This window comes from Aspergillus sydowii (assembly GCF_001890705.1).
Source record: "Aspergillus sydowii CBS 593.65 unplaced genomic scaffold ASPSYscaffold_12, whole genome shotgun sequence".
Classification (NCBI taxonomy): Eukaryota; Fungi; Ascomycota; class Eurotiomycetes; order Eurotiales; family Aspergillaceae; genus Aspergillus; species Aspergillus sydowii.
In genome coordinates, this window is record NW_024467870.1 from 218,645 (window position 1) to 242,997 (window position 24,353).

General features: G+C 48.8%; 11 protein-coding genes across 11 annotated transcripts; 2 read left to right on the top strand and 9 right to left on the bottom strand.

Annotated features, from left to right (window-relative positions):
- Window positions 1–629: 629 nt before the first annotated feature.
- On the bottom strand, window positions 630–2,681 carry ASPSYDRAFT_159031 (MFS transporter; the record flags this gene model as incomplete). Its single annotated transcript, XM_040842787.1, has 11 exons — window positions 630–687; window positions 750–822; window positions 883–1,016; window positions 1,076–1,187; window positions 1,250–1,635; window positions 1,692–1,774; window positions 1,844–1,880; window positions 1,941–2,185; window positions 2,227–2,273; window positions 2,340–2,449; window positions 2,506–2,681. 11 exons carry the CDS (start codon window positions 2,679–2,681, stop codon window positions 630–632), a joined length of 1,461 nt encoding a protein of 486 aa, XP_040698786.1.
- A 644-nt stretch (window positions 2,682–3,325) lies between these two features.
- Window positions 3,326–4,012, bottom strand: ASPSYDRAFT_158933 (uncharacterized protein; the record flags this gene model as incomplete). Its single annotated transcript, XM_040842772.1, has 1 exon — window positions 3,326–4,012. A coding segment is annotated over one exon (687 nt), but the record flags the coding sequence as incomplete, so codon positions are not given.
- Window positions 4,013–4,058: 46 nt separating this feature from the next.
- Window positions 4,059–5,381, bottom strand: ASPSYDRAFT_49131 (alpha/beta hydrolase family protein). Its single transcript, XM_040847784.1, has one exon. The coding sequence runs from the start codon at window positions 5,367–5,369 to the stop codon at window positions 4,149–4,151; it is 1,221 nt and encodes a 406-aa protein (XP_040698788.1). The 5' UTR covers window positions 5,370–5,381; the 3' UTR covers window positions 4,059–4,148.
- Window positions 5,382–6,244: 863 nt separating this feature from the next.
- On the bottom strand, window positions 6,245–8,151 carry ASPSYDRAFT_60756 (CocE/NonD family hydrolase; the record flags this gene model as incomplete). Its single annotated transcript, XM_040849896.1, has 3 exons — window positions 6,245–6,353; window positions 6,402–7,892; window positions 7,952–8,151. 3 exons carry the CDS (start codon window positions 8,149–8,151, stop codon window positions 6,245–6,247), a joined length of 1,800 nt encoding a protein of 599 aa, XP_040698789.1.
- Window positions 8,148–10,776, bottom strand: ASPSYDRAFT_49134 (uncharacterized protein). The gene is made up of 6 exons (XM_040847785.1): window positions 10,666–10,776; window positions 10,125–10,609; window positions 9,845–10,074; window positions 9,450–9,792; window positions 8,844–9,375; window positions 8,148–8,786 (listed from the first exon to the last, which is right to left on the bottom strand). The coding sequence occupies exons 1-6, from the start codon at window positions 10,735–10,737 to the stop codon at window positions 8,340–8,342; spliced, it is 2,109 nt and encodes a 702-aa protein (XP_040698790.1). The 5' UTR covers window positions 10,738–10,776; the 3' UTR covers window positions 8,148–8,339.
- Window positions 10,777–11,810: 1,034 nt separating this feature from the next.
- Window positions 11,811–12,951, bottom strand: ASPSYDRAFT_34803 (uncharacterized protein; the record flags this gene model as incomplete). Its single annotated transcript, XM_040845283.1, has 4 exons — window positions 11,811–12,214; window positions 12,272–12,731; window positions 12,782–12,833; window positions 12,872–12,951. The coding sequence occupies 4 exons, from the start codon at window positions 12,949–12,951 to the stop codon at window positions 11,811–11,813; spliced, it is 996 nt and encodes a 331-aa protein (XP_040698791.1).
- Window positions 12,952–13,214: 263 nt separating this feature from the next.
- ASPSYDRAFT_1160155 (Hsp70 family protein) lies at window positions 13,215–15,456 on the top strand (the record flags this gene model as incomplete). The annotated part of the gene is made up of 11 exons (XM_040840074.1): window positions 13,215–13,267; window positions 13,327–13,397; window positions 13,450–13,898; window positions 13,950–13,994; window positions 14,042–14,108; window positions 14,156–14,411; window positions 14,466–14,565; window positions 14,615–14,712; window positions 14,781–15,018; window positions 15,071–15,209; window positions 15,260–15,456. 11 exons carry the CDS (start codon window positions 13,215–13,217, stop codon window positions 15,454–15,456), a joined length of 1,713 nt encoding a protein of 570 aa, XP_040698792.1.
- A 102-nt stretch (window positions 15,457–15,558) lies between these two features.
- ASPSYDRAFT_184396 (uncharacterized protein) lies at window positions 15,559–18,083 on the bottom strand. Its single transcript, XM_040843547.1, has 6 exons — window positions 17,256–18,083; window positions 16,452–17,208; window positions 16,325–16,406; window positions 16,139–16,279; window positions 15,950–16,085; window positions 15,559–15,898 (listed from the first exon to the last, which is right to left on the bottom strand). Exons 1-6 carry the CDS (start codon window positions 18,059–18,061, stop codon window positions 15,742–15,744), a joined length of 2,079 nt encoding a protein of 692 aa, XP_040698793.1. The 5' UTR covers window positions 18,062–18,083; the 3' UTR covers window positions 15,559–15,741.
- A 252-nt stretch (window positions 18,084–18,335) lies between these two features.
- Window positions 18,336–20,176, top strand: ASPSYDRAFT_81208 (uncharacterized protein; the record flags this gene model as incomplete). Its single annotated transcript, XM_040851079.1, has 3 exons — window positions 18,336–18,702; window positions 18,751–19,594; window positions 19,678–20,176. 3 exons carry the CDS (start codon window positions 18,336–18,338, stop codon window positions 20,174–20,176), a joined length of 1,710 nt encoding a protein of 569 aa, XP_040698794.1.
- Window positions 20,177–20,238: 62 nt separating this feature from the next.
- Window positions 20,239–21,336, bottom strand: ASPSYDRAFT_437468 (enoyl-CoA hydratase/isomerase family protein). Its single transcript, XM_040846718.1, has 4 exons — window positions 20,977–21,336; window positions 20,871–20,930; window positions 20,460–20,812; window positions 20,239–20,412 (listed from the first exon to the last, which is right to left on the bottom strand). Exons 1-4 carry the CDS (start codon window positions 21,184–21,186, stop codon window positions 20,301–20,303), a joined length of 735 nt encoding a protein of 244 aa, XP_040698795.1. The 5' UTR covers window positions 21,187–21,336; the 3' UTR covers window positions 20,239–20,300.
- A 151-nt stretch (window positions 21,337–21,487) lies between these two features.
- Window positions 21,488–23,688, bottom strand: ASPSYDRAFT_159016 (uncharacterized protein; the record flags this gene model as incomplete). The annotated part of the gene is made up of 4 exons (XM_040842782.1): window positions 21,488–22,564; window positions 22,612–23,452; window positions 23,503–23,570; window positions 23,620–23,688. 4 exons carry the CDS (start codon window positions 23,686–23,688, stop codon window positions 21,488–21,490), a joined length of 2,055 nt encoding a protein of 684 aa, XP_040698796.1.
- Window positions 23,689–24,353: the final 665 nt, after the last annotated feature.

Here is a 24,353-nt window from a genome sequence, read left to right on the forward strand (position 1 = left end):
TATGACGCCTACAATTCGACCCTGGAGTTCGGCACGACTCGATTTTCCCGCGACAACTCGGACAAATCACCATTAGTGTTTCATTTCAATCTTGGTACCTAGGTTCTGGCAGTTACTATGGGGATTGCGTGGCGTTTCCTTGTCGAAGAGCGTCATCTGCACATTGGTAATGATTTTCTAGACCCGAGTGCTCAGTACGCAAAGGTTCCACTGGCAAACCTTGCTTTGAAAGACAAAACAGAGGGCTTATAGAAATTTCAATAAAGCAATTTCATTTTGGGGGCTTGGGGAAATGCACTGAGCCTTAGGGCTAGCTGGCTGCTGGCTAAGCGGAACTTGGCGTAGGAAGCAGGAAATCAGACCTCCAACGGGCCAGAATCTGAAAGCTCCGGTGAATGGTCTCTGCTGTGGAGATCCCGATGTGCACTTCGGAATAGGTTGTTATGAATTCAGCTTGTCAGATATCTACTTGGTGACGCGCGTCTCACAAGGAACTTTGGTTCCAAATTGTGTCTATAAGATCTCAAGTCTATATAGAAATTGTAAGAAAACTTCAATGCTAACGATAAAATGTAGGGGGCAAATATATCCAGCAAACCTTTGAAGGAGCCACCCACTTCTTCTGTTCTTCAAGTAGCAAACCGACTGCTTTTTCGAATTCGTGCACCGTGCCTGTAAAAGATGTATCTTATTTGACGAATAATATTAGTTTTGGTGCTTGGTGTGCAAGTCAACTAAGGCGAACTTACGGAAAAGGCAACATCACTAAGGTGAGAAATGCAAGTAAACAGGAAGCCCAGTGTATGCCCAACGTATTGTACACTAAGTCATAAATGGTTATTAAGTCCATCACTTCTGGCATCCTTGAAAGGCTTTACGCACTTTGCGTTCCAAATAGAGGAAAGATACCTGCAAATGTAGATCGAGTGAAACTGTTCGCTGCTAGGGCACTGGCAGAATAGGTGGGGTATGCATCAACAAGAAACGTGAATACTCCAGAGTAAACGAAAACAGTCCTATATAGTAGAATTTTTGAGTTAGGACCAATCTGTATTCCGCGGTTTTGGATAGCTACCCTGCCCCGAAAATACCGCTTCCAGTTATCGGTACAATCCAGTGAACACTGGAATAGGTTGACCAAGCGAATACGAAGAGACCTATAGTGACTAAAGGCGCTCCCGCTATAGCTGCCGAATCGAGAGATATTATCAGCTACTAGTCAATCCAATTCAACAGCTTAGGGCAATACCTGGTGGAAGTCTCCACTCTGGAAGGAAACCCGAATCTTCTCCGTGAAGGACCCGATGATTCATTTCCAGTTGAAGGTAATTGGATGTCCAGTAAGGGTCGGACAGTATAGCAAAAATCATTCCAACTAGGAGGCCAAGGAATGAAAGCCCGCACTGCCATAGTTCGAATCCATATACAGATTGAAAGACAATCTGGAAGGCAGCAAAAAAAAGATAGAGGATTCCAAGCAGTACGGCTGAGTATATGCAAAGACATAGACACATAGGCTCCAGACTAAGCAAGAGAATAGGTTTATATATTGAAGGCAGAATATCTGTTTTCAATGAATTCGAATACTTTTCTGTAGGCTGTTTCGTGATTTTCTGTATTTTTCGCCTCAGAAGTCTGGTGAAAAGTCCGTCAGCTCACCACAACGAGAGCTGTAGTTTTTATAAACTTACACAGGTTGATAGGTTTCCGGTACAAAAAGGTATACCAACAGAATCATAACGGCAGTCCAACATAGCAACATATAAAAGGTCCACTGCCTATTTAGGGAGCCTGGTTAGATGCTTTTGAGCCAAATCTATTCAGCTTTATGATAGAGAGATACATACCAATGAGTATGTTGGTTGATGAATCCCCCTAGTCTTCAATTTCAAATAAGCTTGCATAATAGCCAGGAAGATGTTAAATGCCTATTCACTTACAGAGGCCCAATCTCTGGTCCAATGAAAGGACTAGCAGTATAAACCATCATGGGAAAGGCCAAACGATGACGAGGAAATAAGTCCCCAACAGTGCCTCCCGCAACGCTCAGGAATGCGCTACCTGCGAATCCATCGAAAAACCGACCAACAAGTAGTGTCTGTATGTTCTTTGCGACTGCGCATGGTAGAAGCCAGATGCAGAAAAAGGCGAGTGACCATAGGTAGATGATTCTTCGGCCATAGACCTTGCTTCATATGTCAGTCTTCTACATGCAATCATTCATACTTCAGGTCTCACCTCTGATAAAGGAGCCAATATCAATGGTCCAACCCCTAGATTCGTTGACAGTCAGGTACTTAGTCCCCCCGCCAAAAAAAGGAAACCAAACCACGGCCTACCCATTCCCCAGATAAAAAGCGAGAGGCCTAGTATGGCAATTTCATGGGAGCAATTGAACTCTTCCAGAAGTTGGTTGTAAGTCATTGAGTATATGGAAGAAGTGCAGGCGCTGACACGAATGTTCAGATCACTCATCAAATTTGCAGTTAATACATGTACACTTACACGCAAAGCGAACCCATGGAGACAGTGACGACCGCCAACCATTTTCTTCCCAAGCCCAGATTGTAAGGATGCATGCGGTCATTTTCGTTCAATTGGATTGTTGCAGGCAAATCGAAGTTTAAATCCTCGTGGGTAGTGGAATGGCCCACATTCGCAACTGCTTGGGGTTGTTCCATAACTATTGATGAGCAGAAGCATGCAGTTAATGCGCGTTAGCTGGAAGCTTGGTAAGATTCGATAGATCTGGAACGGCTAATAGCTGACCTTTTGAAAGAAATAATTGATCTCTATTGAGTTTATCTGTCTATTTATACGCGACGCCCATACAGCGGGTTTCGAAAATTGGACTTCTCCAGGGCCCTGGAAACATTCATCTCACGGGCCCGACAGATCCGAGTGAATCGGGCCGGTATGATAATGTTCGGGGCCAGATTCGGGTTAAATATGTAGAGGTATGGAAATCGATTCGGAGACTTGCAGCTCCACAAGGAGGGTCTCAGTCTTCGCACAAGTGAAAAGGCTGAATTGGAAGAATATATTTCGGAAAACAACAGGGGGATATCTCCGGAAACCCCCTCGGGTGAACCGAGGCTTTCCTGCCTTGTGGTCAAAAGAGAAGTCACTACCCTATGCAAAGAATTCCAATCATATTTGTCCGTATACCACCTCGCCTATCTTCAATGAAGACTAATCGCTGATTTGCTTGCCTTTATCATCATAACACGTCTACATTTCAAGGATTCCTGTTGTTTTATCTGAAATCGTCATATTCTTCTAGCAATTCAGCTGTAAGCCTCAGTGAATGAGTCTTGCTAAGCTTTCAGCATCTAGGCTTCGTCTCTTTCGAGGCGCTCAATATCTTATTCCAGTATTGCTGTGGGTGAAGCCTCATGTGGCCAACGTGGGGCGAGCCTTTAAATATTTCGAGGTCAACCTTATAGCCCAGGCCTTTTATTTGAGCTACAGCCTGCACCAAATCCTCCCACCAAATAATTTCGTCTTTCTTAGAGTACAGGCAGAGCCTATTGGACTCAATCGGAGAAATCGCGAGATCATTTATAACTTGATTCGCCCAAACTCCTGACGGCTCAGTGCCACGCACCCATTCCCATGCCCGGTTCGCGCCTAGAAGGCTATACCATAGTGCCTGTGTAATAGCGAAAGGCCAAGGGAAGTATTTCCACGTTCCCACCGCCATTGCCCCTGACCAACGAGATCTCTGGGTCGTAAAGTCAAGTCTGTCAAGTCTGCCTGGCGTTGAATCACATACTAATAGTGTATAAGGAACTTTCCTATTAGGCTCATGGCGCTTCTGATACGCGGCAAGTGCGGCAGCAAGGGAGACAGCTCCGGTATTTGACATGGCATGAAACAAGTCTCGCTCCTCTCTGTTGCCGTTTCCAGTTGGAGATGGAAATACTATGTCAGTCACGGGTTCCATGGTTGCAATTCGAGACTCGAGGGGCTGGATTGATGCTTGTAAGGTCGGCGCCTGGGGCACCGCCAACAAGACCACATTGCACTCCTCAGATATTTAGTTATTACTACGAATTGGAGTTGATTCGAGTTGTTTACTAACATTAATGTTATCAGGTTCAACCCATAGTGAAACAGCACTGACATTCAACAAGTACAACTGGAAATTATACCCCACCAACAACCCCTAGACGCTTCTCTAGAAAATCAAAAACAACCTGGTGGAGCCTGAAGAAGGTGCCCTGATGACAATGCGTGTCACCACCCTCATCCTCTCTCAAACTGACGAATTCGTGTTCACAGGAGAGGTGCTCACGCAACAACTCTGGCTGCCCTTTTAAGAAATGATCATTTTCCGCATCAAGAATCAGACATGGTGTTGTAATCTTTTGGCTTCTCCCTTCTAAAGTATACTCGTTGACTGCGCGCATCAGATCCGCCGCAGATGCCATACCAAATGTCCATTGCCCATTAAGCAGTCCCCAGCGAAGACCAGTCGATAGGGTCTGCACGCAGCTAAAGATAAAATTGCAAACCGAGTCATACTTGTTCTTGACCAGCCGCTGCACGAACCACGGCTGGTTGGCTCGAAACGCGGATCCAAAGTCGTACACCCCGTCGTCCAGGATCAGGGCCTGGATGCGATGCTCTTCAGTAGCGCCACGAGCGACCAGGTAGCCGCCCATACTCCATCCGAAGACAGCGATGGCATTAGCATCAACATCCTTTCGGGTCAAGGCATAGTCAATGACCGGTGTCAGTACTTTTTCCCAGTCTGGACGGAAGAACAGGCCCTGCAGTCTGACCGCAGCACCCTGCCCTGGACCATCAAAGGCCAGGAAATTATATCCCCGTAACAGTGCTGCAGCTCCGATGGCAAACCATGCTTCGCTCATGGTCGAGTCATATCCACCATTGAAGATGATAGTGTGTCGGGGTGTCTTTGAATTATCAGGGGCCACGAAATACCCAGGGAGCGTCGTTCCTTCATATGGAATCAGTATCGACTGATACTCATATACAGACAACTTCATGGCCTTATCAAATGCAGTTTCCGACCCTTCATACATCAGACGTGCGATCTCATCCTTGTCGACATTGTCTCTGCGGAAGAACTCGGCCGTGCGGTAGTAGTTAGATGCGCGCAGGTACGCCTCATGCGCACTGATTTTATTTTCTGCCGACTCTGAGATTTTGGCATTGGTTACTGCCCGTTCTGCTGCGGTTTGCCATTCGCGTATCCAGTCATCTTCATTGCCAGCGCGGATTCTAGACGTGATAGCGATGACTTCACCAAGGTCAGCGCCACCGTAGTTTGCGTACCCAGCAGCACGCAACACTTCGTAGCTGAAGCACTCGTTGGATGGGAAGAAGTGGTTAATGAGCATTGTGCTTGTTTTGGACTGGGAATAAGAGGGTGGTGGATGGTTGATTTAAATCTTCCGACACGAGCGTTCACTGAACCGAGTCGGCCCGAGTCGATTCGGACCGACTGATAGATGTACATCGTATAGAGCACTCCCAATGTTAATAAAATATTATAATGTAAAGTAACAGCGATAGGTTTGCTTGACAGCTAATTTATAATACTACGTAGGCAAACAGCCTGATGATGTGGCTGGTCGATGTATTACAATATCTGACGCACTGTCTGTCAGACTGTCAGTGCTGACAGGAGAGTCTGGGCCCTGCGGAACAATGAAATAAATAAAATACTGGCTATAATTACATATTTAAGGCTTCAACAGATCCTCAGTATTTATCAGTAGTTTGCTCGTCTCGAGTGTCCCTAGTAGTCAGAAAGTCAGAAACCATGGTCGTGAAAGCTGCAGTCGTCCAGGCCCAGCCAGAGTGGCTCGACCTCCAAGCCTCTGTTAAGAAGAACTGCCGTTGTATAGAAGACACTCCCCTTGAAGGAGCCCAAATAATCATATTTTCGGAGCTCTGTGTTCCCGGATATCCCGAGTGGTTATAGTATAACTATTAAACTATTGCCATTGCAAATTGTTACTAACTTCATCTAGAGTAGACTAATGGACCTGGACCTTAATGTTGAGTTTATTAAGAACTTGTTAGTGGTTAATTCACCTGAAATAGAAGTTATTTAGAGGGTATATATTACTAGTATAGTAATAATCCTGGTTTAGAGTAAATAACAAACTTTAAAGGGCTATTAATATATGAAACATTTTAATATTAATAAAAGATATTTTAATAATAATGGTGTTATGTTGTTTCAAAATTGTCCGCTGATATATCTAATTTACTTTAGCTCTTCGGGGCTCTTCAAAGGGATGATTGGCAAGGTAATATAGTTGACCTGATTAGGCCCCAAGTAAATGTGGTTCTCACCCTGGAATACCTCTTCCTGCCTGTAGCATAATTAGCAAGGGCATATTCTGATGTGTAAAGGGACTTGCCTATCAATAGGATCATCATGACCCCATAATCCAGTCCCAGCTGTGTCTCCTGAGCTCACCTCCAGAACCAGTCTTCCACCTGCCTCAATCACTACACTAGTAGGCCAGAGTTCAACATCCACGGGATATACCTCATTTGGAACAACCGGTAAAACATCCGTAGAATAGAAGTCGCGATATGGCAGCCATGGTCGGTGGTGTGGGTGCTCGGGGTTAGTCTTTCGCAATGAAGCACGAAGCCATCCTTTCGTTACTGGAACAGGATCCCCGGCGGAGCCTGTATAGAAGACCTCATCTCCTGATGGTGCGATGTGGCGAAGGCTCACGAACAGGTCCAGATCTGATCTCGTGTTGCCCCATCGATCCCTGCTCATGGACACATTAAGGTGAGCAACAATATGCCCGGTTATCTCGGTTTCCTTTTCAAATGGCTGAGACTCAAACCTTACAAGGTCAGAGGGTTCACCCTTGCCAAGGGCCCTGTAGCTCAACTTGTGTGCTGTTTCCTTTCGAGGCTGCTCGAGCTCAAGCCCCCGATCTCCTGTAAGGAAAAGCCGCGTATACTGCGTTCTGGCCAGTGGCCATTCGGTTTCTTTGCGGCGGCGAAAGCTCTTCTCTGCTGCAGGATTGTTATATTCAATATTTCCTTTCCGCAGAACTAAATCAACTGGCGGGACAGTGCCCTTTCTGGTCCATCCGTCTCGGTCATCTCCCTTCAGCCAGGCGTCAAGAAAGCTCTGCTGCACTTTTACTTCTTCAGGATAGTAGAATGGCAGGTCATGCCGGCCAACAATAAACCGAAGATACTTGAACTCGGATCCTGCCCACAGGTAGCCCAGCACGTTTCCTCTCAGATGCAGTGAAATTCCACCCAGATTCGCTACGCTCAGGAGAGGAACCGTCACATCCTCCAGGTTGAAGTTCAGAGACGCAAACTCTTCGTCGTCCCGATACCGTTGCTCATTCCACATGGGCTTGTATCGGTTTTCCTCTAGCTCTTCAGCGCTGAGGTCTCCCTCCACGGTGTCTGGGCCCCAGTTGCGAGCCGCTCTCCCGGGAAGGCCATATTGATTTGATGCGACCTGGCGAGCATACCACATGTGGAGAAATTCATTCGACAGAATGCCACCGTGTCTCACCGACTCACGGTACGGATCGGAGTATCCCTCCCATGGTACAATAGCTGCGAGGCCTTTCGGCTGCCGCGCCGCAACCTGCCATTGTGTAGCAGCGTAGTAGCTTACACCAAGTAGACCGACTTTCCCAGAGGACCACGGTTGGTCAGCGGCCCATTCAATCGCATCAGCGAAAGCTGAGATCGAGGACGCTGATCTGACGTGTAGAATGCCGGGGGATTGCCCAATGCCAATCTCGTCGACTCTCACGACAATATACCCATGGTCGGTCCAGTACTGGGGTGTAGGGGTCTCCCATGCTGAATGGACTGTTTGGTGGGCCGCGTCTACCTCCGCAAAACTCTTTGAGTTGAAGCTGGAATTGTAATTCTCAGAATTGGTTTGTGTTTCTGTGAAGTGCACTGGAGGACTCACTCTTTGTATGGAACGTCTTTTCCATACGGGCCGTATGTCATAAGAATGGGGAATTTGCTCTCCGTAGATGCTGTTTTGGGTTTGTACACGTTACAGCGGACCATCCCACCACTCTTTAAAGGTATCGACACGTTTTGTTCAAAAATGTACGAAAGGTTGGTCGAGTCGACGGTGTGAATGTCGCGATATTGGTGTGGCATCTTGCTCTTTGTCAATTGGTTTCAAGATGTGGAAGAGAACAGATTATTAAAAGTATAGGTATTATTAAGGACAGTAGACCGAGGCATGAATTAAACTCTCGCCTTGGATCCTCCGAGTCCAACCCCCGAATGTCCCACTCCGAATCACCTCCGAGAAAGACGACCCCTAACAGCTGGAGATAATCAATTCAGCCGAAATTCATCCATCCCTGCTGAAATAAGGGCAGAGGTTCGTAACCTGCAAATTGCTCGATTCCGGCTTCCGCAAAAGACAAGCTGTACCACGCATCCTCCTCTGTCACAGCGAGCTGTGCTGTGAGTGAACCGTCAGCACACCTAGAGTCTACATTGTTAAAGGGGCTGTTGGTCTCTTCGACCGCATTTTCAGGCGATATGCCCATTTCCACTGGGAATTGGCTCCTCGCCAAAGACTGGGGTACATCATTTGATGGGCATGGAGATTGAATTCGACTTTCATGTGCACTTCCCCAACTGGTATTCACATAGTTCGATTGTATTCGGTCCGAATCTCGAATAGAACGACCGGTCGACCTCTCTCTTCTAGGTGTGTTTGCCTCGAGATGGGTATCGTTGGTTGAAAAGTTCACTTCCAAGGCAGCGCGAAGCTTTTCATACTGCATCGCCAATGGTTAGAAAGACAAAGATCAAGGTTCAACATTTACCTGACTTACATGATGTTGTAATGGCTGCCAGTGTCGCCAAAGAATATTTAGCAAGTTCAGAATCGCTCGCACCGCAGTTAGACTGCTGTGCTCCCTGTGTCTGCCTGTATGTGATGCTCTGACCCTATAAGAAATGTCCGTAGCCAATAGAACCATAGCCGTTAGAAAAGCACCATGGCCTACAAGGGGAGCCAAGTGTGTAGTGTCAGCTTTTTCGTACAAGTACGGTGTCAATAATCTCTCAAATAAATGTGCATGACATATGACACTTTCGGCACTGCGTCTAACAGTTTCACGGCTTATTCCTTCAATGGACGTGCCTGAGAACAGCGGGACGATCATAGAGTGTAGAGTGATCTGGCATTGATGGTATAGAGCATTGCAAAAAAGCATGAGTCGTCCGTTTTCGGACGAAATGTCAACTTCAGGGAGCACCATGTCAAAAACCGATGTTGCCAGGTCTGACAGTTTCTCCACGCAATCGAGTTTCTCGGTCATGGTTAGGTGGCTAGAGTCAGTTATCAAGAGTTGAACTTTTGTCCTAGAATATAGATGTTGAGTTAAGTGTCAAGAAGATAAAAGGAAGCCATATAGCGAAGCAAGCCGGTGACATACCACACGCCAACAATTTTAACCAGCAATGCTGCAGCATCCTGTGGATGATCCGGCTCATGAGAATGCACAGGCCTCGAGCACCACTTATTGTCCATCCACTCCTTTGATATAATCTCATATCCGAATGCTGTATCGTGTATGCAAGCAGGGAGTGGCAGCATCTCAACCTCCTGCCAGGCTGACCGGATGTACGGTTCGGGCGCTCCAACTATGCAGGTCGATACCCAACACGCCCAGAAGCATCGGCTTTTGAGTTCGGATTCGAGTGATAGGCCCGGTTTGTCGGCGTCATCAGTGGTCAATTTGTTGTATCCAAGGAGTTGGCACGAACGATAGGCCAATGCTAGTTGCATTAATGAGATTTATCAGGAAAGAACATGGAAGAGAAAACTTACTGAGACATAAATTCGCTGAATATGGGTCACCAACTCCAAACCAATAGTGCTGCAGGCATTGAAGCGCCTGGGTAACCATGAGTGATTGTTCTTGTGCTGCCAACGGCATAGCTTCTCTCAGAGCAGCGTTTGCCCATGGAAGACCGCAGGAACAGTAAGGGCTCAGAATCCGCAGCTCAGGCTGCTCTGGCAAACCTTCCTGATCGTCTTCGTTCAATGGGGAAAGGAACCTCCAATATCCTCTTAGCTGTAAATCACAAATGAATGGGTCGAGACATACAGTGTGGACAACGCAAAGATAGCCTTCAGGAGAATATCATGGAGCTTCCCATCAAGATAGTCTCTAAACAGTACGGGCTTGTGAAACAGCAGCGAAGCATTGTAGATACGCGTAAAATATACTTCAAGCAGGGACAGCCCAATAGCCCTTGGCGGTAGTGGCGGGTCGGAATTGGATACCAGTTCTGTTCTAGTTGGCCGGGCCTTGCGCAGCTGTGTCGGATATGAATGAGAAGAATCATTTATTGATTCAAGTCCGTTGACGGTTGTTAGAACGGGGGTCGTCCTATCAAATTCGGCGGCTTCATCGCGTGTCTGCATAGAAGGTAGATGGGACAAATTTTGGCCTGAGCCACCACCTGGATTTACGCGCCTCAAGTTGCGTTGCAGCTTCCGACCCCGGCGACTGGGAGGGCTAGGATAAACACAGTTGGCTTGGAGCCGCCTGCATCGCGTGCATACTGGGCGTTCACGGCTACATTTGAGCTAGTCGACGATGGTCAGCAAAAGGCAGGGGCGTAGTGTGGAAATTGCGACTCTACCTTTTGATCCCGACATCGCTGACACGCAGTTACGGAATTAGGAGTGTTCTGAGCCCGGAACTGCGAACTCATGGCCCCAAGAGTTGGACGCTGTTGATAAAGTTGATGAAGGTTCGGAAGTTCGGAGAAGATGAAGTTGAAGCTGAAACCGAAGATGCAGCAAGTCGGGCCGAATTGGATGTCACGTGACTCGACACTCAGTTTCGTCATACCAGCCAATACGCGTCAATGCTGCTTATTTACATTCGGAGTCACATTCAGATATCAGATAAACCTATTATGTGAGTTTTTCGTGTCTTTGTTGGTAAGGTAACATTTTTTACTTGGGCTTGGCAATTGCGGTCGGGTGTTTATAGAGGAACCACACGACGAAATATATAATCGAGTCAGAACCAGGCAATAAACAAAGTTACGCAAATATAGGCCATTTAAGTACCTGAGAATAAATGAAAACTCTACCATGACCATTTATAATTTTAACAGTACCCCATTAACAACCATGAGGTTATTCTAATGGTAGTTGAAAAAAGAATAAAATCGATCATGCTAGGTTTGGAATTCGGCCATGACTCATTGACAGATAGGTAGGGCTATTGTTGGAGGGTGATGCGCTTACCTCGGTATCAGCGTATTTCTCCTCGACGAGGTTCAGTGGGGAGCGGGGTCGGCGTTTTTTCCTGTGCTTAGGTGGTTTTCTTTCTTCTCTGCTTACGTTGGGTTCATTTACCAATAAGCCATCCAAATAGTAGTAGCCCCTTGGGGGAACTCTCGCTTCTGGTGGGACGAATGTCATCTTGAACGCTGGATTGGTGGGCTTCGACGGAAAGGACCTTTGGACAGGTTGAGGCCTTTATATACCCTCGGAAGCGCTGGACTGCTACGTCAAAGATCCTACAGAGTTGGTGGGTGGTATGCATCTGTTTAATTTGACCAGACGTCATGTCAAACCAGATGATGCGACATATTGTAGGATGGTTAGTCCGCAAACCCAATACCCAGAGACTAGCACAACCTCCAATGGATTAATAAAGTATGATCGGACCAATTTGACGTTTCATTGTTAAACTATATTTGGATGTAACCCAGGATAAACAGATTGAAATACAGTTGGGTGGGATGTCGTCTCCCACAACCCTAAACAAAAGCTAATCCCCCGTCCACACCAGCTCCGGGTCAATGATCACATAGGGGGCGGTGCCATCATGCTTGACAAGGGCAGGCCAGAGGGAAAGTCTCACAGAGTTTCCATTGTCCCCATTTCCTCCAAAGTTCTCCATAACTCCAGCGACGAAATCTACCCCAGGCTGACTGCGAATGAAGGAAAACTTATCCGGCTGCCGCACAAGGATGTTCTTGAAGGAGACGCAATGCTCTAGGAACACTCGCAACTGTTGTTTTCTGCGGACGGATCCTGTCGATGCCGCTCGGCCCAATTTCCTCTCAATCTGGTCAATGATATACACCAGAGTCCCACTCTGCTGCTCCGATGTGAGTTGTTCAAGGGCCGCCCCAGTTGCCATTTTCCAGTTTTGGAACACTGTTTGTGAACCTGTAATCTATTAGCACTGCTGTAGATCCTAGTAATCTGGAGGTAGTCTACACGTACTTGTCTCCTTAACACTATCTTCGACATTCGTAATACACTGGCCAAATGGATCATTCATTCCGAAGCGAGGTGGGGAGAAAATTAGATGGTGTACCAAGTCAACGACGTGAACGTGGATCCAGGCACGGCGCTGCGCTGAGGTACAAGGAAACTCCTCGCTGTCCGTGATAGATGCCAACCGGCCCCTATCTCTGAAGTTCGATCTGACCCAGGAGTCCAGCTCGAAGACGAGGCGCCGCATTCGCTCCCGGACCTGATCGTCTGTGGGACCGACGGGGCCAGCTTGCAGGGCCTGCAAATGGGTGCACAACCTATTTAGCTCTTGATGGTGCTGCTCGTCTTTCCGTGAACCCTCATTACGAGCCTCGAGTAGTAATTGCTCTTGACGTCTGGATCTTTCTGCAGCAGCTAGCTTTTCCTTCTGAAGCTTTGCGGCTTGTTCTTTGAGGGTACGGTTTTCCTTTATTGGTGTTGGTGATTGCAGTTAATCTGATCGTCGGGATCACGTACCTCGTATAGCGAGGCTGCAAAGGCCTCTTGGGCTTCCAGGGTGCGTTTGACTCTGCGGTAATTTCCTTGGAGACCAACGTCAGTGCGTACAGCAAGAGAGTCAGAAGTCGGACTCGCCCTCCCAGTAGTTTCGCTGTCGAAGTTGCTTCATATGGACAGGGGATACCCATGGCCAAGGCCAAAGATTCCACGAAAAACCCATTGTCGATATTGGTTGCTCAGATGGCCAGGGTTAGAGAGGGCAATATATGTCATAGCTCTAGGTTGGCAAAGTCTGGGAGTGGTGGTCCGATATGGACAGAGATAGTTCGCAACTCTAAACATAACGTCATGACGGAGACTAACTCAGCAGCTATTTAAGTGTAAATCAACTGTCGCCTATGTCATGAGAAGTGCTATACTCATTCATATTGCTGGTTTAAATATCGTCACTATGCAGGGCCCATCGATTGTCGTGGGAATCGACTACGGAACCACTTATAGTGGGTAAGTTGAGGCCCGGGTTCGACTACTTCATGATTAACTGACGAGGATCCTTTTGCTAGCATCGCATACTGTGTCGGCGGATCAGTCGAAGATATCCAAGTCTTATCCAAGTGGCCAGGTGGAGGCAACAGTGAGTGGCCAGAGTCGTGCTTTCCCTCCGGCGCCGATTAACAACAGGACAGGAACGTCGTTGAAAGTACCGTCAGACATATCATACGAAGGAGGAAGACTTTCGAAATGGGGATACCAGGTCCGGCAGTTTACGGAGGCCTATCGCGGCATCAAGCTTTTGCTCGACGTGAGCCAAAGGGTCAAGTATACTCCATCCACAGAGTCCAAGGCATTGCTCAAGGAAAACGGCATTCCTGTCCGACACGCAGTCAGGGACTATCTGAAACAGCTGATCGAGTACACGAAACAAGTCCTCCAGCGCCAGATTGCCATCGACGCAGCTCAGATGAACTTGCAATTCGTCCTCACTGTACCTGCAGTGTGGTCAGAAAAAGCCAAACAGATGACACTGGAAGCTGCCGTTGCGGCTGGGGCTGATTTTAAGATTATTTCCTTGGTTTCAGAGCCAGAGGCGGCTGCGCTTTACACTCCCCGTGCAATCCAGCCAAATACTCTTGCTGTATGTCATCCTGAATCGCATACTAAGTTATATCTGGTGCTGACCGAAGAGACCAACGACGTCTTTATCGTTTGCGATGCCGGGGGAGGTACTGTGGTAAGTTCCATCTCCACTACTGGTTAGGGCCAACACTGACAGTGTAGGACCTGATATCTTACCAAATAAAGAGCCTCGAACCTCTATGCCTCGCCGAGGTGACCAAAGGAACCGGTAGGCGAAGTTAATGAGCTCCCCAGGCTGTAACTAACCTGGTCTAGGCGATATCCTCGGATCTGTTGTTCTTGATTGCAGATTCGACGCGCTCCTGCGAAAAAGGATGGGAGAGAAGGCGTACGAGGCCCTATCCCGCAAGTCAAAGGAGACTACCATGACGTTCTGGCAAGAGAGAGTCAAGCCAAACTTCATGGGCGATTACGACGAAGATTTTGGCGAGGTTGAGCATTTCATCCCAGTAGCAGGAGCTGCCGATGACCCTGGGGTACCAATCGAGGACGGCTTTTTCGTGCTCAGCAAGTAAGTAGCTTCCTGTCTCACTGGCCATCAAGGAGAAGTCCTAATCAATCACAGCGACGACATAAAAGGTATCTTTGAGCCAGTCACCAACGATATCGAGATGTTGATCGATGAGCAAATGTTCGCAGTTGAAGAAAAGGGCTTTTCTGCAGAGGTGAGTAATACCACAGAGCTCTTGGTATTTCTCGCTGATACTCGAGCAGACTATTATCTTGGTCGGCGGTTTTGGTGCATCAGAATATCTTTTCAATAGGCTGAACCAGTCGAATACAGGGGTGCCCATACTCCAGCCTCCGAATGGGTAATTTGACGGAGGATCCCCGTTGACGGACAGGACTAACATCTACACAGGTGGTCAGCCATCGTCAGGTATGAAGCATCTAATTTGAATGATCGGAATCCGCTAACGCAAGAATGCAGCGGTGCTGTCCATCGTGGACTTGAAGGAAACAAGGTAGAAAGCCGCATTGCGCGTCGCCATTACGGAACTCAGGTCACTGTCCGACACGACCCCGCGATACATAGTGAAAATGATCCTTGTAAGTATCGGGACCCGCTTGAGGAAATATACAAAGTGGATGAACGGATGAAATGGTTCGTCAGGAAGGTGAGTTGGATGGTGGTTTCCACTTGATACAAATCATCGTTAATTCTATCAGTCGTCCGTGCTCTCAGAGAACAAGCCCATTAGGCTGGAGTTCTCCAGGAACGTGAAAGTCAAGCATCCTGAGCATTTGATATTCCGGTCTTCCCTTTTATTCTGCAACGAGGACGATGCACCAGAGGTCTTCAACACCAGTAAGCACCTATATGTCTTTACACGCCTAGTAAACCACTTACAAATATAGGAGTTATGCACTTGTGTCAGCTGAAGGCGGATCTATGCCAAATTCCCGTCAAGCTGTTCGAGCTGAAGAAGAATTCACAGGGCGTGGAATACTGGAAGATCCCCTTTATAATCACCATGACCTCAACCTCTGCGTCTTTAATCTTTGAGTTGGAGTTCAACGGTGTGTCTTATAGAAGCGCGCGATCGAAATACTAGTACTGTCTTCAGCACGTTGTAGCTACCCTGTGGTTCCTTTCACTTATCTTAATATGCCAACACAATGCTTAACAGCTTTTGAGTGAAGAATGTCATGTTAGTCTAAAATGTGAAATTGACTTAAACCGTGATGGTAATTGTAATGGCTATGGCTATGACACCCAATCTCGCCGCGGCTAGACAAGCCCTAAGTACAACTGTATCTCAGATTCCAAGTGTCATACAAATAAATACTCTAGGAAAATTAGAGTGCATAATCCCCAAGTATAAATATCTTAAACCGCCCTAGAGCTTGGACGTGATACTCTTCAAGTCATCTCCACCCTTAACAATCTCATCCTCCCAGTAATTTGGGTTGACAGTGACCCTGTTCAACGGATTCAACCTGTGCGCTCTATTGAATAGATCTTCGTATACCCGGCCATCATACCGTCCCAGAGCACTAAATAATCAGTATATATATATCAATTTAGACCACAAGGTGGAGACATACCTGTCGAGAAGGTAGTCGGGAATACTCCACGAGTCGACCAGCCGAACTGCGTGGGGCCGGATACGGGCCATTAGTTCAGTGACTTTATTTGGGACCTCGTCGAGTTGAGATATTGAAGCTGCGTTGCAGGTGAAAACTATAGACGAGATGTCAGAAGCATTCGCAGCATAAACGGGGCTAGGGACGAACACTCATAACGGTCTGGCTCGAGGGTGGATAGAGCGAAGAGCCGATATAAATCCCATAGAACTGCCAGGGCAGAACTTGGGAGGTCTTTGTTTGTAGCGATGGCGTCGTGGAACTGGGTGACGAGGATGGATTGGGATTGTGCTGGGCGCTGTTAGCAGTGGTTGAGCTTAGTGCAATGGGTCGTACCTTTGCTCAGTTTATGGAATTGGGTCATGAGGGAAGTCCATGGTCGCTTCTTAATCACGCGTTCTTGATATACGTTGTAGGCCTGCGGAGTCAATATAATATCGAGTGCAGGGATGGGAATACGTACGAGTGCGGTTGCCCGGTGCTGGAAGCTTCTGACCAGGTCTTGATCATTCCCAAGGATATCGTACTTGCAATCCCCACTCCCACTACTCTGAACAAAAGGCAGATATGTCCCAAATTGAACGTCGATTTCATCAGTCGCAGCCCGCTGAGGACCAACAGCGGTCGTCATCTTCTTAATCATATAGGCGGCCGTTTGCTGCGTGATCATCCAATTATCCCCTTCGACTGTCGGCTTAGACAGATAGTCATTATTCAACTGAATAAGCCCACTCCCACCACCAAACCCATGTCCGCCCAGTGCTCTCCGGCAAGTCTCAATACCGTCTGCAGCGAGCGTTGTACACAGACTCTTCAGGCCCGAGGACATGCTATGCATGTACGCAAGGCTACTATAGTCACCGGACTCAATCTGCTTCCTCGTATTGCTGTATATATTCTGCATGGCCAACGCGGTATAATGGAGGGTAAACGATGTGGCCAGGAGAGGGAGGATGCGGATTTGCACGGTTGGATAGTCAAGTACTGGGAGTTCGACACTGTTCGACGCACCGTCGCGGTCTGGGAATTGGCGGCGGACAGAGGTATATCGGACTGCAACTGTGACGGCGCGCGCGAGCACGAGTCTGGCGTGCTGGATGATTTTAGAGCGCATGTAGGTCAGTGTACCGTAGACGACAACTGATTGCTCTGGTTTTGTGTATCTCCCGGATTCTGGGTCGACTTTGGAGTAGCGAGATAGCATTGCGGAATGGGGGATTCTAGATACATTAGAAAAGGGCAGACACCGTCTTGGAGATGTACTCACCTGAAGTTATTGAACAGCATATACGCGTTATCCATCGTCGCGTACCCATACTTCGGTCCAATATCCCCAATCACAATCCCGTCGAACGGCAGATGCGTCTTCATGTCCCTCACCTGGACGATAAACGGATGAGGACCATACGACACATACTTCGTGCCACTTGATCCCTGACTACCATTTTGATCCGGAAGAAGAAGCTGAGCAACGACAATGGCATGATTCGCCGTCCGGCCCAACGTCCCATTCCACCATTTACTCGCCGTCAAAGTCGGACTATGCAGGACGAACTCCTTCGTGCGCGGATCATATCTGGCTTGCAATTCCAGGCCACGGACATTACTTCCATGCCCCAGCTCTGTCTGCGCGTAGGCGCCGATGATCCTCCACGCCTCTATCTTAGGGAGCCAGTAAGCGCGCTGCTCGTCGCTTGCCTGTTCCCGGATTGTGGTGACGAACATGCCCATGTGCAGCATGTACGGCGAGACATCGTCGACTAAATACTCGGCGGTTTCATGTTCTTCCTGCGTCCATTGATGTTTATCAGCAAGGCGGCAGAGAAGTTTCCCCCGCGCAAGGGCAAGTTTGAATCGATCTGGCCGGGAGAGGTTCTGCTGGTGCGATTTGTTCAGCAGAGGCTCGTTTTGTACTACCGATAGGACTTTGGATTGACGGGCGAGAAACCCATCTTTGCCTAGTAGGTGCTTTGCAAGTTCGTCAACTGGGACGTTTGACTGTGCGCGCTCGCGAGCCAGGAGCTCAGGGCCGTCGGGCTTGCTGGGGCGGAGGGTATCTGTGAAATCGGGCATGTTTAGTTATGCAAGAAGTGCATTTGATAACCTCTATTCTTTAAGTTCCAAATCTCAGCTGTCAGGAAGTCAATATATCCTCTCCACCTCGGGTGGTGCCATACATATCCGAGGGTAGGTGTATACAAATGGCCGATTGCCGGCCGGCACTCGGTGAATTTCCAGCAATGGAATCGAATGGAGCAATCGATCGGTAATGATTTTGGAGCACTAGTATAAATCCATTTATCGAGATCTTACTGCGATAAGCCGTCTATTCATCACATCGAGTGACATGGATTCCAGGAGCAAGCACCAGCAGGTCGGTCCTGGTGACCGTACCCTAACTGTCCCACGACACCACGGCGACAATGTACTCCCCAACGTACCAATCTTTGACAGATTGCTCCGTTTTGCACATCGACAGCCGCCGCGAGCTGCAATCAGGGATCTTAATGCGGGGGTCGAGAAGACGTATCTACAACTTCTCACTGACGCACTCGCTCTTAGACGGGCCCTGAGAGAAAGTCTTACTCCAGTGACTCAAAGGCAACTGGACGAAGATCAAGAAGTATATATTGCCTTGATAGCGCCCGGTGGATATGAATATGCCGTAGCCTTCATAGCCATCCTGGCACTTGGCGCCGCTGTGGTTCCGATAAGTGAGTTTCCATTCCACATTCGCAAGTTATATACTAACAAACCCACAGCAACGGCCCTCCCAGTCCAAGAAGCCAAATCGCTTGTTCTCCGAGCACAGTGCGCCGCAATAGTATCCTCAAGTAATGCAACAGAACTCGCCCAGGGCATTGTCCAAGCAGTCGGAACGAGCCTCCCCCGCCTTACAATCTCCCACCACCTCCAACCAACCCCCCTAGACGCACACTCTATAACGGTCTCCTCAAACCACATCCCAAACATGAACTCTGCCGCCCTCGTAATATTTACCTCAGGCACAACAGGCCCACCAAAAGGTGCCGTCCAGCGACGCAGCTACATCGTGGGCGCAGCCGAAGACGTCGCAGACCAGTACCGCCTCTCGGAGTTCGATACAGTCCAACATCTCCTCCCCGTGCACCACGCAACCGGGATTGGGGTGACATTCCTCCCATTCCTGATCTCCGGTGCATGCATTGAGTTCCGCAGCGGGAGTTTCGATCCGGCTTGGACCTGGGAGCGCTGGTCGAAGGGTGGATTAAGCGTATTCTCGGGGGTGCCAACAATATACACCCGGATGATGCGGTACTTTGAATCGCATATTGCAAACCTACCGTCCGCGCGGAAAGAGCCGTATATCCAGGGTGCTCGGAAACTACGCGTTCTACTCTGCGGGACGTCTGCGCTGCCTGGACCGGTTCAGCAATTCTGGACGAAAATTCTAGCTGGGAAGCCGATCCTCACGCGTTACGGTGGGACGGAGTTTCATGCTGTGCTGAAGGCTGATCTTGATGGGTCGTCGCCGTTGAATAGTGTTGGACGAGTGTCGCCGGGAGTTGACCTGAAGTTGGGCGAGGAGGGGATGGTTCTTGTTAAGGGACCGCATGTTTTTGCAAAGTATGTCTTTACCATAGTTATTGCGTCTCATTATCGACTAGTAGGTTTATTGGGTTGACTGACGTATTGGATAAACCATACAGATATCTCAATGATCCCGACGCAACAGCCGCAGCACACGATGCAGAGGGATATTTCGTAACCGGCGACATTGCGCGACGCGAAGGGTCAAACTATTTCATACTCGGCAGGGCCTCGATTGACATCATAAAGAGCGGCGGGTATAAGCTGTCTGCATTGGACATCGAGCGGGAGATCCTAGGGTTAGACTATATAGGGGAGGTAATGGTGGTGGGTGTTGACGACGACGAGTATGGACAGAGAGTTGCAGCTGCTGTTACACTGAAGGATGGGAGAAAGATATTGTCGCTTGATCAGTTGAGGGGAGATTTAAGAGGCGTGCTTGCTGGTTATAAGATGCCGACTGTGCTTCGTGTGCTGGAGGGAGAGATTCCGAAGAGTGGCACGGGGAAGGTGCAGAAGAAGATTCTGGGTCCGAAATATTTTCCTCCTGCGTGGAGGGGTGATGATGGGATTCAGGTTTGGAATAGGGGGGATAGACTGGTTCGGGCGAAGTTGTAGGGTTTCTTTCATCTAGAATTTGTAGTTGAAATAGAGAAAACATCTAGTTACATCTCCAGCGCCGTATGCCGGTGCACTAAAAAGCTAAAAGTGATATTTAAGAGCAATTGTATGCCTAGGCTGCCTAGATCTTCGCTTTAGCTGGTGCAGATGTCATTCTCCCATGGACATGGCTAATCCGCTGGAACTTCTCGATCGCTTCACCCCAGAGCTCCGCCCGCAATGCCGCATACACCCTATAAGTCTCATTAGTACTGCACTAACCAAGCTAGAAGAAACATACCCCATCTTCGCCTTCGGTGCCCACTTCCTGCCCATCTCCAGTGCGGCATCCAGCATCTGCTCCGGCTCCGCAACAGCATGGACAATACCATCCGCCAGCGCCTCCTTCCCGGTCCACCGGTGCGCCTCTAGTAACATCTTCGCTGCAATATCAGGTCGCAGCTTCAAACGCGGAAGCGACCCGATCCCGTCGAAATGGAGACCGAGGTTGACAGGTGGCATTGAAAAGAAACCGCGCTTGGAGTTCATAATTCGGTAGTCGTGCGCAAGAGCGAACGGACATGCTCCACCGAAGGTATGACCTGTTAGGAGGGCAATCGTGGGAAATGGGAAGTCCAGTACAGTGTGGACGAGCTGGGAATTCATGCATTAGAGCCATTGGCTACACGAAAAGGACGAAGACACGAAATACCGGGTAGAAGCCATCAGAATTGGCGAACGGGTTGCTATCTGATTCATCGAGTTCGAGGCCCTGATACCTGTCAGTCAACGCCTAGAAATGCCTTTCATGCACGTACTGTACACCAGAACTTCGCATCACTTCCGCGCGTGATCACTGCTCCTTCACTATCCGGACCAAGGGTCCTCTCCACTGTCCGGAATGCACGGATGATCTCCTGGCAGTACCAAGTGTTCAGCCGGTTCTCCGGTGGCTTTTGCATGGTGATGACGAAGACATTGCCGTGACGCTCGAGAGTGAGGTTGCGGAAAGCTCCTAGTTCAGACATTGTGCTTGTATGGCAATCGGTAAGAATATGGAGACAAAATTAGGTCGCTGTGGAGTATTATAATCGAAGAGCATCGAGAATGTCGCGACCGAGGTCAGTCGGTGTATCTTCCATGTCGGTGGTTCTTGATGCAAATCGCCGACAACCGAAATGCGGGGGGCTCCATCTGAAGTTATCCGACTGCCGCATCGACCGCGGGGTTGGAGGGGTAAATAATTGCCAGAGAAGGCGGCGACGTCATATTCTGGATTCTTAGTTCGTCGTCTTAATCTACTGTTGTAATTGGTGCTACTACTAGGTGTCAAAGCATGATATCGCCGTATATATCGGAGTCATTGAGCAGCCAGTCTCCAATTCCATCATACTGTAACTGAAAGAGCCTGTCATCTAACGCGTGCTGGCTGTTAAGCTCCTGGAAATCGTTGACTGGGTCAACTAGACCAGCGGCTGGTAGGCTGTCTACCATTGCTGTAGCATTTCCACGCGTGCGCGACGATACTGGGGGCAGGAGCACCTCGCTCTCCCGGTACCCTATGGGTCCAGTATCTTCTGCCCCAGTACTGTCGCGGTGCGTCATTGAACTCATAAATCCTTCCCAGGCCCAGGTAAGACCAGGCCCAAATATATCAAAAAACGCCCGGTGCTCGTCCGGGAGACTTGGTACAGCGCTCTCAGGGATATCAGCGGCCAAGGAAGTATGCTGTTTCTCCATAATGGTTCTCAAGACTCTGAGCGGTGCCATTGCTGACGGCCACCGTTTGGCGAGTTGTTCAAGGGATGAATCTATTGTCTGCATTCCAGGCGCAACCTTTGACCACAACTGTGGAATCCTTCTGCAGGATAACATTCCAATACCGGTGGCCAGCAGATAAAAGGTAAATATTGATCCCAGATACTGGATCTCATCGCGAGCAAGAAAGTCTTCGAAAATTGCAACGACGTAGGCAGATGCAAGAATGGCCGCAGCTGATGGAGCATGGTGTGCTGATGGGGATCGACAGAGGATGATGAGGCAGATAAAATAAGGAATGTGAAGTTGTCTCGACTCGAAATCGTATGATGAAAGAGGACCTCCGGTAGTGGGCACCTCTGCGTCGAAGTTGGGACTCTCGAAAAGTCGCAACGACCTAGGCAATCCATGAATCCACCGTTGGAGAGATTTGGCAACCGACTGCCTTGTGCGACGCGTCAGGGAGTCCCTCCGGCAGCACTGGGTCAAATGGCCGAGGATAGAACAAATTTCCACGTATGAGATAAACAGATCGGGCCTATGACTAGAATCTCGAAAATCGTCCGTACATGGGGGCGCCAGTTCACTGTCGCAGAGATTAACTGCTAGTGGCCTGCCCTGCCCGGCAGATATCAAGCAGTCTCTTGCCTGTCGCCAGGTCAGTAAGTGCAAGGGCAGCAAGCAGAGGAACTCACAAATAAGCTCCACCATAGCCGTCGCCGTAAAGCTTTCCCTTCGGTATTTGATGGCTCCTTGTGCAGGCCAATCTGGTGTGCCAACCCAATGCCGACATATCGCCAAAAGCTGCTTGTATTCGTTGAAACATGCTCTGGGCATTCGGGATTGTACCAATGCAAGATGCAAACCGCCGCCACTACAGTGAGCGGGTTCTTCTCCCACCCCGAATAAAAGAGTGCCTTTGCTCGGCGATAAAACTCGTGCGATGATGCGTATGATGCCACCGCCGGGGCTGAAGTTACTCGACTGGCGGCAAGGAAAACGGCCTGGAGGAGCAGAATCGACGGCTTATTGTTTTCGGTGTCCTGCAGCCAGCTCCGCTCCACGATCGGCATCCAGGGTGCGCAGCGTTTCATGAATGTGTCGATAAGGCTCTCCCTGACAGCTCGCGGTGGTATCTCAAAGGCGCGTTGGAGACGCAGCAATTGCACGTCATCCTCTGATAGTGTCTCCGCAGGTGGAATAGGAAGTGCTCCCTCGTCATTGGTTATTGAATCCGTGTCGCGAAAATAATCATTCCGTTCCATGAAGCCGCCGGTGGCAGTTATTGATGTGTATGGATTCCATGTAGCGTCCACAGTGCTTCGGGCCGGTCTGGCATCGTAATCTTTCCATGCTGTTTCTGAAGTAAGGGACCAGGCTGTAGTTGGAGGAGTGATCTCCTGTGCCGCGCTCAATGGGAGCGAGCTAGCTTCTGGGGACACTTGTGCGTCAGGAGGCGTTGAATATTTTCCTCTTCCCCGTCTATCTCGTCTGGCATATCCAGGTTGTCGTCCTCTGCGTTTTGGTTCGCGCTGGCTGCAATCATTATTGTTTGATCAAATCTGAGATTTTGCCTCTGAACTCACAAGCATGGCCATTGGTGTCGAAGACAATTCTGACATTTATTGTTATTGTCCGCAAATATACACCGTACCTGCCTGGGTCAGTGCCATTACGATATAGTAAGTTCTGCGGGCGCCGACCTTCTTCTTGTTGCATGCCACACAAGCGGTTGAGGCCCGCAGGCGAGGAGGTTCGTAAACGTCGGCCATTACCACTCGGTACCCGGTGGTTGATATATTCTCCGACAAAATATCAGAATATCAATTTTACCAGGGATTTCCCGTAATCCCTTCCCCGACGGTTAGAAATAATGTCTCGGCGAAAGCCTGCGAAAGTTGGATAGCCGAAGGTCTCACTCAGCTTCCCCGCACCGGAACCAGCAAGAAGGAACCCACGGATCCGGTGAGGCTTATGTATTCAACGTCAGGTCCAACTTCGGCTCCTGGGCCTAATCAGTCTACTAGAATTGCTGGATCTTTAGTACTGCAGTGGTGGCTTCATCATCTCATGAAATCCGAAATTCCAAGATTGTGGGGTCATGTACAATATATATAATGCAACGAAGTGAGAAATGCCGACTTTGGAGTGTTAAGCCGGCATATCGCTGTCTCTTCAGCAAGCTCTCGGAAGCACACCTGTATACAATATATAGAGATATCTAACAAGAATAGAGCCGAAAAAACAGTAAGAGGTTTGTTTGGCTGAATCTGGATACAGGGTCACGTGTGCCGCACCTGCCGTTTATGGAAGCCCACAACATCGCCGGCCTGGAGAGTAGATCAACTCCTGTACCATCGTTGGGCAGCGATTTCATCTCATGCTTGTCATTTTTGTCTCTCCTTCGCCCAGATTCATCATTGGGTTTAGAGATCCG

Coding starts and splice junctions, on each gene's coding strand:
- ASPSYDRAFT_49131 (XM_040847784.1), bottom strand. CDS start 5,369: ATGCTCATTAACCACTTCTTCCCATCCAACGAGTGCTTCAGCTACGAA.
- ASPSYDRAFT_49134 (XM_040847785.1), bottom strand. CDS start 10,737: ATGAGTTCGCAGTTCCGGGCTCAGAACACTCCTAATTCCGTAACTGCG. Junction 10,075..10,124: donor ATCTTTGCGTTGTCCACACT/GTATGTCTCGAC, acceptor AGGATATTGGAG/GTTCCTTTCCCCATTGAACG. Junction 8,787..8,843: donor GGCAGCCATTACAACATCAT/GTAAGTCAGGTA, acceptor TTGGCGATGCAG/TATGAAAAGCTTCGCGCTGC.
- ASPSYDRAFT_184396 (XM_040843547.1), bottom strand. CDS start 18,061: ATGCCCGATTTCACAGATACCCTCCGCCCCAGCAAGCCCGACGGCCCT. Junction 16,407..16,451: donor AGCACCGGGCAACCGCACTC/GTACGTATTCCC, acceptor TTGACTCCGCAG/GCCTACAACGTATATCAAGA. Junction 15,899..15,949: donor CCCGACTACCTTCTCGACAG/GTATGTCTCCAC, acceptor CTGATTATTTAG/TGCTCTGGGACGGTATGATG.
- ASPSYDRAFT_437468 (XM_040846718.1), bottom strand. CDS start 21,186: ATGTCTGAACTAGGAGCTTTCCGCAACCTCACTCTCGAGCGTCACGGC. Junction 20,813..20,870: donor ATTCTGATGGCTTCTACCCG/GTATTTCGTGTC, acceptor ATGAATTCCCAG/CTCGTCCACACTGTACTGGA. Junction 20,413..20,459: donor GCACCGAAGGCGAAGATGGG/GTATGTTTCTTC, acceptor TGAGACTTATAG/GGTGTATGCGGCATTGCGGG.